Source organism: Ictalurus punctatus, chromosome 10, assembly GCF_001660625.3.
Source record: "Ictalurus punctatus breed USDA103 chromosome 10, Coco_2.0, whole genome shotgun sequence".
Taxonomy (NCBI): domain Eukaryota; kingdom Metazoa; phylum Chordata; class Actinopteri; order Siluriformes; family Ictaluridae; genus Ictalurus; species Ictalurus punctatus.
This window is the reverse complement of record NC_030425.2, coordinates 20,665,090-20,677,230: the sequence shown is the minus strand read 5'-3', so window position 1 is coordinate 20,677,230 and position 12,141 is coordinate 20,665,090. Positions and strand designations below refer to the sequence as shown.

Here is a 12,141-nt window from a genome sequence, read left to right as displayed (position 1 = left end):
GGTTCAGTTTGACATGGGCACAAACACTGCTCGATTTATGAAGCTCCAATAAACGAGTTTTATCATAAAGGAGACAATTGATTAAAAATACAGCAGCCTAAGAACCAAGCAGAGTAATTCGGGCTAAACTCATTTTAGAATATGTTTTTCACTAGTTTCTGTTGTGTGATGATATGTACAATATTTTCAAAGCTTTCAAAAAGGGGTTGGGAAGCACAAGCACATCCCTAGCTTGTGGAAAATGCAAAGTACTGTATGGAATAAGGGAAAATGTTATTCTTTACACAACAGAGATACTGTGGTACTGTGAAACACAGACATGCAAATGTGCTTCAACACAGAAGTATAAATCAGCCTTAAGCAGCGAGGGAGCGATGTAGTGGTGGAGGGCTTAGTGATATTTGGGACAAAGCCATTGGCTTGGTTTTTACAGGAGCTCTGGTGACACCCCACTAATCATACACTCAGCTCTTGTGGCTCTCGTTTTGTCAAAGCTGTCATTTGTTTGGCAAGTCACAGCCTGTCTGTCACTAGTACACAACATCTGATTAAAAAGGGACATAAAATGTGTTGTTCTCTAGTCCAATTAAACAAAGAATTATCTGATACTCCGAACAGGACTGTTTAAACACAAAGCAAGAATAATCTTCCTTTAACCCGTATGTTTTGTTAGGACCAATGCTAAAATAATTTCCCTACTTTATGTGCTTAACTCACTGTCTCTAACAACCACAACATTTCATATTTGGATTACTACAATGATATTCAGAGTTACATTTCCCCTGGAGTAAAGTGTAATCTTTGTAAATGTGAACCATAAAAGTTAATGTCACCATATTTCCCATATTCCTCCACTACCTGTTATTTCTACCCCCACCTGTACACACACACACACACACACACACACACACACACACACACACACACACGTTTGTTTAATAACTTGTTGAGAGGACCTTCTACTGACATAATTATTAACACAGCTAATTAATGCTATGTCTACACTTAAATCTAACCCTGAACCATAACTGCAGAAACCAAAAGGAAACCTGTGGGCTCTTTTAGCTTCTTATAAATAAAAACATTAAAAAATATATATAAATAAAAAAGTTTTCTTTGTGGAGATCAGAAAAATGTCCCCACAAGGTCACCACTGTAAGCTATGCCTTGATGGGACATTTGGTCAACTCCAACGGGGGACGACATACCAGATTTATAAACATTCTAAAGTGATGCCGTGGGCCAATGGGACATAACACTGCTAATGAATGAATATAAGGTTAAGAAGAAAGGATCGACAGGGTATCAAGGAGACACCAACAATATGGAATAACTGCCAATTACCTGACAAGACATTCCCTCCAGGATTTTGTGATCGAATAAATTAACATGAATCAAACAAATTGGAGGTAAAATTTATATAGCTATATAATATACTATAATATAATGTAATGTCATACACTATAATATAATTTTAAAGGCTTAAATTAAATAAAAACCTAAATGTAAAAAAAATAAATGAGGCTTTATATTAGCACTTCTGTCAGTGGAAAAACTCAATAAAGCCTTGCTGTGTCGTGTTGTTGCAATGAGAAACAGCTTGAGGCCGGTGTGGGATACGGTATTGTGATTGACCTGGGGAGAAGGAGAAGTGGTGGAATGAGGACCTGGACACAGTCGCACATTTCTCTCTCGTTAGGCACGAATCAAAAATGTTCCCAGATCGCCAATGTAACATTTGGTTTCCCAACAAGATCCATCGCAGCAGCAGAGCCCGAAGTGAAATTGAAGAATTTGCCCGAATAGATTTTACCACGCTCAAACAAACACATGCCAAACTAAGAGACACCACCATATACGGCGTTTGCTTATGGTTACATGATTTGTGCATTATCATCAAATCTCCCACTATATCAAGGGTGGGCAATCTTATCCGGAAAGAGCCAGTGTGGGTGCAGGTTTTCATTCCAACCAAATGGAATACTGGAATTTAAAAAATGTTAGCAAATTAGTTTCTTTTTCCAGTGTGTGTTTATCTACTCCTCTCTCTCTGTCCCTCTACAGTCGATCATTACCAGTGAAACATTGAAACAGCACTAAATCAGAATATACTGTCAGATTTAAATGTAGCTTTTATGCAAGGGATTGTTTATTTTATTGAGATTCAGATTAAGAGGTAGATTTTTACACTTCACAACATATAAAACATTTCATCTGTTAATAATTTCATCTTAATCAAGAGGAGTTTCACTTTCATTTGACTTAAGTGGTGGAAAAAGCTGGAATTTCTTCACCCACTTATCTTTAGCATTTCATAACTTTCTGTGAATCATATTAAGTAAACTCTTTTGATTTTGACATTAGCACATCTGCCTCACACCTCCAGGGGTTGGGGGGTTCGAAATCTGCCTCCGCCCTGTGTGCGAGGAGCTTACAAGTTCTCCCCGTGCTTCGGGGGTTTCCTCCAGGTACTCCAGTTTCCTCCCCCAGTCCAAAGACATACATTGTAGGCTGATTGGCATTTTCAAGTTGTCTGTAGTGAGTCAATGGGTTTGTGAATGCGTGTGAGATTGTCCCCTGTGATGGGTTGGCACCCTGCTCCCTGGGTTGTGCCCCAAGTTCCCTGGGATATGCTCCAATGTAGGATAAGTGGTATAGAAAATGGATGGATTGATGAATTTTGAGATGGATCTTTTTTCCCCCTGCTCAAACATCCTCACAGAGAACTTCATCAATAAGTATGTCGGTGTCGTCGACAGGAATCTGCTCACACAGCTGCTCTTTAAAAGCTAGTGCAATGGTGTAGGGTTTGCCTTTAGAATGTCTCATACAGCGCTGAAGGTACAAGTCGTAGAAGCCTTTACCTCGCCCTAAACGATTGCCATTTTTATCAAAGCCCAGTCCAGGCATCAGGATCAGGTCTAAGCCACCTATATGAGAGTTGGAGAGAGGGGAAAAAGCTTTAGCATTAATTTTCTGTAGCAGCAAAATGTAGCTTTATTATATTACTGGTAAGTAAATGGCTTCATGTATGATCTAGTCAATGAAATAAACATGCTATCATGAGCATCTAAAAAGTTGAAAGATGAATGAAATAAAGGACACTATTTATTATTGTAGCATAATTCCAAATGTCAAGAGAAAATGTCTAAAAACATACTAAAACACACACACACACACACACACACACACACAATAAATGTTATAAAGCCATTGATCAGTTTTCTAGTATGAAATATGAAGAACAAAATCTTACACATAATATAACAACTCTCATTTAAAACTCATCAACTGGCTTGCCAGTAGTCGTTCATACAATATTTAAATTTCTATTCCACTTGAGAAATCTAATTTTTAGCACTTTAATTTTCACTGTTTGCTCTCAGTCTGATTTGGTAACATTTCAGACAGATTCCCACCCATGCAGCCAAGGAGTTCTGTTCGGAGTCTGCCAATGTTTGCACATGATGAGCACAATATTAGGAGAAGTACACCAGTAAGCTTGGTGAAAGTCATAAGAAGTTATGATACTATGGGCTTCATTACATTTGGGCCTCTATTAGAAACACATTATGTAATAACTTGCCCATAATATAATTATTATACTTTAGGCTGTTATACCAAACTTATAAATCTGCCAGTAATGCAAGTTATTACATTTTGGCCCTTTGTGACCACACCATTATGTAATAACTTGATTATAATGTGATGCATTCTGTACATCAGCCTGTTCAGGAGCACATCATCACATTTTGGGGATGTATAACAAACCTGTTTTGTAATAATCTGCTCATAATGGATCAAGTCATTACATTTCATGTCTAATTGCATTTCAAGCTGTACAGGCGGTGTTTAGAGGACAGTTTATTACTACTGTGTAATGGATGACTATAACTGCACAAAATATTCGAAAAAATCTAACTCTAAAAGTCAGGGAGGCACCTCGTGGATTCCTATGATGCTGGCATACAATAAGCAAGCAAATATTTGAAGGAGAGCTTTAAAACCAGCCTTTACAAGCAGAAAAATTCACATTGCTAACCATTTTTTTTTGGTAATATATGATAGTGTTTTAGGTGTGAGCCCGATATTGACCAACACTGTTTTGCGATATGTTCATACAGACATATACAAATGAGTGACAAACTAAAGTAAAAAAAAAAAAAAAAAAAAACAAAAAAAATCAAACAGTAGTTCTGTATGCTGAGGGAGGAATGGTTACTGCAATGGTTTATTCTACTGATCCTATTAGATGGAAGTTACTACACATCAATACAAAGTTCTTCTGATTGATCACCCGTATCCTACAATGAAACATTTTTATTCTGATGATAGTGCACCCTCAGATAATGTCCTCATCCACAGGGCACAAGGGTTCAATGAATGGTTTGATGAGGTTGAAAATTATATAAAAATCATATGCTACAGCCTTCACAATCAACAGATCTGAACCAAATCAAATAACTATGGGAGATTCTGGACCAAAGGCTTAAGATTGCTCTCTCCAGCACCATCAATAAACATCGACTGATAGAATATACTTTGGAAGAATGGTGTTCATCCCACTAGTACAGTTCCAGAGATTTTTTTTAAAATCTATGCCAAGGTGTATAGAAGCTGTTCTGGTGGCCCAACACCTTATTAATACATATTATGCTGAGTTTAAATTCAACTTTGTAAATAAACACAAATACTATATCCTTCATTCCTATGTAGTAGTGTTTTTGGGAAGCATTTGTGCTCCCAAAATAAAGGGTATTCTAAAAGGGAACATAAGGAAGATGCATGAGGACAGATGTCATTTAAAGCTCCTTGTTTTGGAATCATTTACAGGAGCAGTGCTCTGTGTCCTTCTCAGAGAAGACAATCTCACCATTTTGTTCACTGGTAATTCAATAAAGATTGGGGGGGGGGGGGGGGGGTATGTCTGGCAATATAATGACAGTTTAATATCTGCACCAGAGCCATGTCACCCTGCAGCTCCCACTGAAGCTAAGCAGGGTTGAGCCTGGCCAGTACCTAGATGGGAGACCAACTGGGGAAAACTAAGGTTGTTGCTGGACGCGGTATTAGGGAGTTCAGCAAGGGGTGCTCACCCTGTGGTCTATGACAGGGACACTATATTGTAAAAACAGCACCGTCTTTCGGATAAGACATTAAAACGAGGTCCTGACTCTCTGTGGTCATTAAAAATCAAAATTCCCCCATTGGCCCTTCTCCATCATGGCCCTCTAATAATCCCCATCTCTCAATTGGCTACATCACGCTCTCCTCTCCATTGATAGCAGGTGTGTGGTGGGAATTCTGGCACACTATGGCTGCCGTCACATCATCCAGGTGGATGCTACACACTAGTGGTAGACCTACCTCACCGAACAGGCTACACAGATACTAGTTCAGGGTCTTGTTATCTCAAAACTGGACTACTGCAACTCACTACTCTTGGGCCTCCCGGCCAGCTCCATCAAACCCCTCCAAATGATTCAAAATGCAGCAGCACGCCTCGTCTTCAACCAGCCCAAGAGAACCCATGTCACACCCCTCTTCATCTCCCTCCACTGGCTTCCTGTAGCCGCCCGCATCAAATTCAAGGCTTTGATGCTCACCTACAAGACCTTGTCTGGAACAGCACCGCCCTACGTCAACACTCTCCTGAAGGTTTACATTCTCTCATGCAATCTGTGATCAATCAATGACCGACGCTTAGTAGTACCTACTCAGCATGGCTCAAGGTCCCTTTCAAGAACCTTCAAACTAACTGTTCCTCAGTGGTGGAATGAACTTCCAACCTCAATCCGGACTGCAGAATCTGTCACTATCTTCAACAGACAGCTAAAGACCCACCTCTTCCGTGAACACATAACCAACCCATAACATAAATAAATAAATAAAATAAAATTTACTCTGGCACGCTGCGCACTTTGCTTCTTCTGGAAGTCAACTAACAGATCTTGTATGGTAGCATTGCTTGTATTGTTCTCTGCTTGATATATCGCTTTGCTTGTTTTCTCATTTGTAAGTCGCTTTGGATAAAAGTGTCTGCTAAATGAATAAATGTAAATGTAGTGGTGGTTGAGGAGATTTCCTCCCATACAATGTAACGCACTTTGAGTGTCTAGAAAAGCGCTATATACAGTAAATGTAACTGTAAAACATCTGTGTTTTCTGAAATGCATACATTATGCATACATATGAGCCCATGACTACAGGCATTCATTGTACTCACATGGCATAGAGTCACTAAATGTTCCCATACCCTGACAATGAAAAATGCTAGGCAACATAATTCGCCTTGCAGTCAGACTAATTCATCAATCATCATTAAACAGGAGATTGATATATAAATACGAGTCAAGTTTTCAAAGCAATACAACCTCATTAAACATTGATAAACACAAGAACATCATAAAAAGCAGTGCAATAATGATCAGCAGACACCATCACTGGCCCTTCAGTTTAATAATACTCCCCTCTGTAACAATCATTTATAACGTATAAAACAGTGGTGGCGGAAGCAATACGTATACATTTTCCCCCAAACAACATGAATAAGTATATACTATCAGGGGACTGCAGAAAGTTCCTTCCTAAACATAGACTGAGCAAAGAAATTACTTAGAAGGCATGCGATCAAATATTCTGAGTTTAATATGTGCTATTGGAGAAATCAGAGATGGTAAAAAGGGACTTAGAATGAAACCCTGTTCACTAGTATTTGCCATTATGTTCACTGTCTAAATGAATAGCTTAGTCACTAACTAACTTAAATTAACACAATGTTTTAATCCAAATATAACTCTACACAACCAAGTGTCTTTGTGTCACTTGTAGTTTGTCTCTTGTGGGCATGTAGTAATAGCTACGGTCGTCACTTATGGGCCTGTACTGTCTACAAAATGATGAGAGGTTGTAGTTAGGGCTGTAGGACCCATTTCCGCTCTTGGATTGAGTCTGGTCTTGAGATGTTTCTCTGACTTATTGCCTTGGGCACTTTTTCGTTAAATATGGTCTCGATCTCGACTGAGAATTTGTAAAAATAATATTTGTACTATCCATCTTTTCACGTGAACAAAGTTTGACAAAAAAGTCCTTCCTTCTTCTAGAAAACAGCACAATCTTTTCTCACAATGCATGAATGAAGCCAACTAATTGAAACAAAGACTTGGCCTCAAATGGATTTGACGGTTTTCTCGTCTCAATACTCAAGCCTCGATGATTTGATGGTCTCAATCATGACTCAGTCTCACTTTCATTTGGACTATCTTTACTTGACCTATGTATGTGGCTTCCAAGGCTAACTAGTTAAATATAAATAAAATGAAGCACCAATCAGCTTGAAAATTGGTTGTTTGATTCACATTATATGATCGGCCTCATACTAGTTTGTAGCAAAGAAAGTTACCTGTACTAGCTACATACTCATGTACACTCAGGAAGTAGTAGAGATCCTCAGCAGCAATCTCTACTACTTGCTTACATTGCTTCATTTAACGAAAGGTCGTATATGACAGGAAGGCGAAGCCTTTTTTCCCCCCTCCCATACTACCATAATGATTAAAATAAGTATATGAAGATTTGGGAATATATTTATAAATAAGATTTATGGTGAAAGTCTTCTATTGCTTGTTAGTTATATTACACTCAAGGCTTAAATGCAAAAGAAAAGAAGCAAAAACACCAGATACTTAACATGTGGTGGCTGACTGAGTATATTTAGAGTATGGGAACACTACATTTTTTATAATTTCTGCAGAACTGTTCAGTTAACAAAACCTCTGCATTTAGAGTATTCTCAATCCTATCTTTCTTCATCTTAGCAAAAGCATCTCCCCAGAACTATTTAGTCTCACAAAATATCTATGCAGATTTTCTTAAAGTCTGCTTCAATCAAAAATCTGATCCATCCTCCCCGAACATCATCTCCTCTTTCTATGGAGGCGGTTTTCCTGCTTTCTTTTGTAAGGTGATGAAGAAGAACGGAAGGCAGCCAGAAGCCACTTGAAGAGGCTCACAGCAGATTGCTGATCCAGGATCAGTGGGAAAAATCGTAGACGCAGTAGGACAGGTGAGTGCTTTCACTGCTAACTGAATCTCTATGCTGTACTGCGCAGTATGAGAAACGTAGCACTGGTGTCGTGCAGCGCTGCTCGCCATGGGTATTAAATCTGAAATCTGATGCATCCTGGATATTCTGCAGCATTTTCTAATGTGGTTAAGAGCTTTAAAAAAAAAAAAAAAAAAAAAAAGGCCAAGTTTTATAGCCTGGAGATGACGCAGATATCATAATCATCAATTCCTGGTTGGCTGCATTCACTTTCTAAAAACATCTCACCAGCTCTGTGTGTGTGAGAGAGACTTCTTGCTTCCACTGTATAGAGGTGCTACACGCTATAATAACTTGGTCTACAAAGATCACCGTTTCAGTATTAATTGAGGTCTTAACAACAAACTAATCAGTGGGGAAAATACAGGAAACATGTTTTAAGAAATATCTTCTTGCATGTACTTGTAATGAAATATACCAAAAGATAAAAGGGAGTGTTTAACAGTGTTTGTGTCACTCCAAATTTATTTTCCTCTATACCTCATTTGAATGCGACAGCAGCAAACAATGTCCTGAGGTGAGTGTGTGATGAAACTTCTGAAGACAATGTCAGACAACAATAAAGTAAAGAAATAAACTGCACCACCAAACAATATACGCTACATGGTCAAAGGTTTGTGCTCAGCTGACCATAACACCCGTATGTGGTTCATCCCCAAACTGCTGCCACAAAGTCAGAAGCACAGAATTGAATAGAATGTGTTTGTATGCTGTAGCATTACAATTTCCATTAACTGGAACTAAGAGGACCAAACCTTTTCCAGCATGACAATGAGTCTCTGCATAAAGAGAGGTCCACGAAGACATGATATGCCAAGACTGGAGTGGAAGAAATCCAGTGGTCTGCACAGAGCCCTGAGCTCAACCCCACTTAACACCTTTGGAGGAACTGGACATGTAGACATGCCGAGGCCTTCTAGCACAACATCAGTGCCTGATCTACACCAATGGATGGGCACATGACCCCACAGCCACACTCCAAAATCTAGTAGAAGACCTTCACAGACATGTGGATGTTATTACAACAGCGAGTGTTGACTAAATCTGGAATGGGATGTTTAAAGAAAAGAAAATAAATAAAAAATAAAAAGCACATATGGGTGTGATGGTAAGGTGTCCACAAATTTTTGGTCATATAGTGTATCTTGGTAGGAAATTGTGTACATTTCATTGTTAGTGAACACTTCCAACAGAATGTTCAGTTATACTTCTTTTACTTTCTTATACATTCATCAATTCATAGTAACTGCATTATCCTGGTTAAGGGTGGAACTGGAGTCTATTCCAGAAACACTGGGCATAAGATGAAGAAACCACCATATAACACAGGGCACCCACATTCATATACTCCTTTAGACAATTTAGAGTAACCAATCTAACTAGCTGCATGTTTTTGGGAGGTGGCAGGACATGTGAAATTCATTCTGTAACCTGAGCTCAGGTTACAGAACCCGGAACCAGAACCATGAAGAGTGCAGCTGTGAAGCTATCCCACAGTGACACTGTGCCACCTCTCTTCTGTTTATGCCATTTTTAAATAAGGCTCAGAATTTTCACCTCTTTAATTTACTAAGTCCCATGGCACAGCATCTCCCATAAGTGTTGCCACAAGAGACAACAGAGTATGCAGCATTTCTCCACAAACTGTCAGACTACTGAACTATTCTTCAAATTGTTGGTACATTATTAAAGCTTTGGTTCTAATATTCACAATAAAAATAAATACTTTTTACAGAGGTTGAGTAGGCATTTCTCTGCTTACCACTTCATCAGTCCCCCACCCACAATGATTATATAAAATCCTTTCAATGAGATCACTGGACACTTTTCAGACTAGATATATGAAAGAAAGACAGCTCCTTTGGTAGACTGATAAGTATATAGGTCACAACACCTTTGGTTGGACTGAAAGCACATAAGCCACGCCTCCTTTGGTTGGACTAATTAGGCATATAAGTCACACCACCTTCATTTGGACTCCATCAAGTATGTCATGCCTCCTTTGGTTGGACTAATAGACACATACTGTAGGTCACACCAACTTTCATTGGACTGATAACCAACTTTCAGTGGGCATGTCTCCTTTGGTTGGACTGACGAGCATAAAAGTCACACCTCCTTTAGTAGGCACAGAGTCAATGCTTCCGCTGGTGAATGGATAGGCACATAAGCAATCCTTCCATTAATTAAATCGATAAGCACATAGGTCATGTCTCCTCTGATTGGACTGATGGGCACAGAATATATGTGCTGAAACTAGGAAATGTTTTAACTAGAAAAAAAAAAAGTTTTGTTGAAACTCTTCCACGTGCAGAGCAGATGTTTGTATGTGATGAGTCGTATAAGCACCTTGCTGAGAGTCCTGTCTTGTGATTTGTTTTAGTACAGAACAGAGTCTTGTCATTGGATTACAGCCCTGAAAAGGTAATTAGAGTTCTTTATTTTCAGAGTGTTTGGTGTGTGTACGCGTGTGCGCGCATGTGTGTGTGTTTGTGTAACAGCTTTCCTCGTTCACAGCTTGCTACAAAGCTAGCCACACAGGCCAACTTAACAAAATGAAAAAGTACGCTTCTATGTACTGTCTCTTTGATCACTTTTATACACAAGTATAAAGAAAGTCTTTGATAAAATTTGACTAACACCACATTAACAGATATGATCCAAATACCACTGGAATCAGCCAGCAGGCTCAGCTACTGTGTGCCAGTGATATTTGGTATAGGCCAAGTTCAAATATTGAAAATGAGAATGTAGGATTGCTGCACTGGTGTATCCCTTAGAATATGCGATTACATATAAAAATAACACATAAAAAGAAAAACAAGCAAATACACATTCACTCTCATACACGCACTTAGGCAAACCCACACAAACACACCCAACCTTTTACTTTCACTAACTAGTCAAGGTCTGCTCTTTAACAGGAGTATTAAAAAGAAAACAGCTTTAGTGGCATTGAAGCAGACAGACATGTCAAGCTCAATGTGAATGTCACACTCAACGAGTTCAATGTGAACACCACAGATGCACGCTCTTAACAAATTTCTTCACAGTTACACTCACTTTCCTTACATCCTGTGGAGTATGGTAGAATACAACTAGCTCATGGGTCACTGTGTTGGTCCTTTAATTCTTAACTGACCACGTTTACATGGACAGCAGTAATCTAATTATTGACCTTATTCTGAATAAGACAATATTGTGATTAAGGTGTTTACATGAGTTGCTTTTAGAATATTCCTTTCATGTTCAGGTTTTATGAAGTCGGACGGCGTCATTACGTCCCCACGCCACGCCATCCGACGTCACTCCAGAATTTCACTTCGTTATGGTACCATATAGAGATTTAAGTGTTTCATGTTTTTATTTTACGAAAGCTTCAAGTGCAGTTAATTATTTGTCATGCTATACATGCAAATAGACGACTTCTTGAAGCCGTGGGCTGCGTCCAAAACCGCTTACTTACATATTATAAAGTAGCTGAGATACATGTATTTCTCCTACTATATAGTAGGCAAGTACTCGATTTTGGACGCAGTCATGTTCTCTTGTTTGACGGCAAATGGTTGAGCACTGCCATGTGTGTATTTGTCCTGTCGCAAAATGCGACAGAGTATTGTCTTAATCAGGTTAATATTGGATTATTGTTGTCCATGTAAACGAACCGAGTCTCTCTTTCTCACTACCATTCATTTGATAGAATGAATCAACTTTATTAATAGACACTGTTTCAAGAAGGACTAAATGTTTGCTTGTCCAAATATGTTTAAAAAAATGTATTGATTTTTTTTTTTTTTTTTAAATCCCATAGGGGTTACTTATTTTTTCATATGATTGTAGTCTCTAGTGAAAGGGGCTGATGAGGTGATGAGATGGTGAGTGACCTTGGCTACTGGAGGAAGAAAACTTTTCTTTTTTTAGTGCATTTGCTATGCAGTTGTTCCAAGAAAGTCCAAGAGATGATGGTGCCTTAAGAACTGGTGAGTAAACCTGGGGTGATACAAGCAAGCAAAAACTCCATTGAATAGAACAGGAGG

General features: G+C 38.8%; 1 protein-coding gene across 2 annotated transcripts in view; it reads right to left on the bottom strand.

Moving 5' to 3' along the window:
* Positions 1-2,127: 2,127 nt before the first annotated feature.
* Positions 2,128-12,141, bottom strand: part of mthfs (5,10-methenyltetrahydrofolate synthetase (5-formyltetrahydrofolate cyclo-ligase)) — a 28,817-nt gene continuing 18,803 nt past the window's right edge. The window contains exon 3 of one of the 2 annotated variants that reach the window (XM_053683025.1): positions 2,128-2,930. In XM_053683025.1, the coding sequence (XP_053539000.1) occupies positions 2,707-2,930 (224 nt within the window). In that variant the 3' untranslated portion in view covers positions 2,128-2,706. 2 annotated transcript variants of the gene reach the window in all.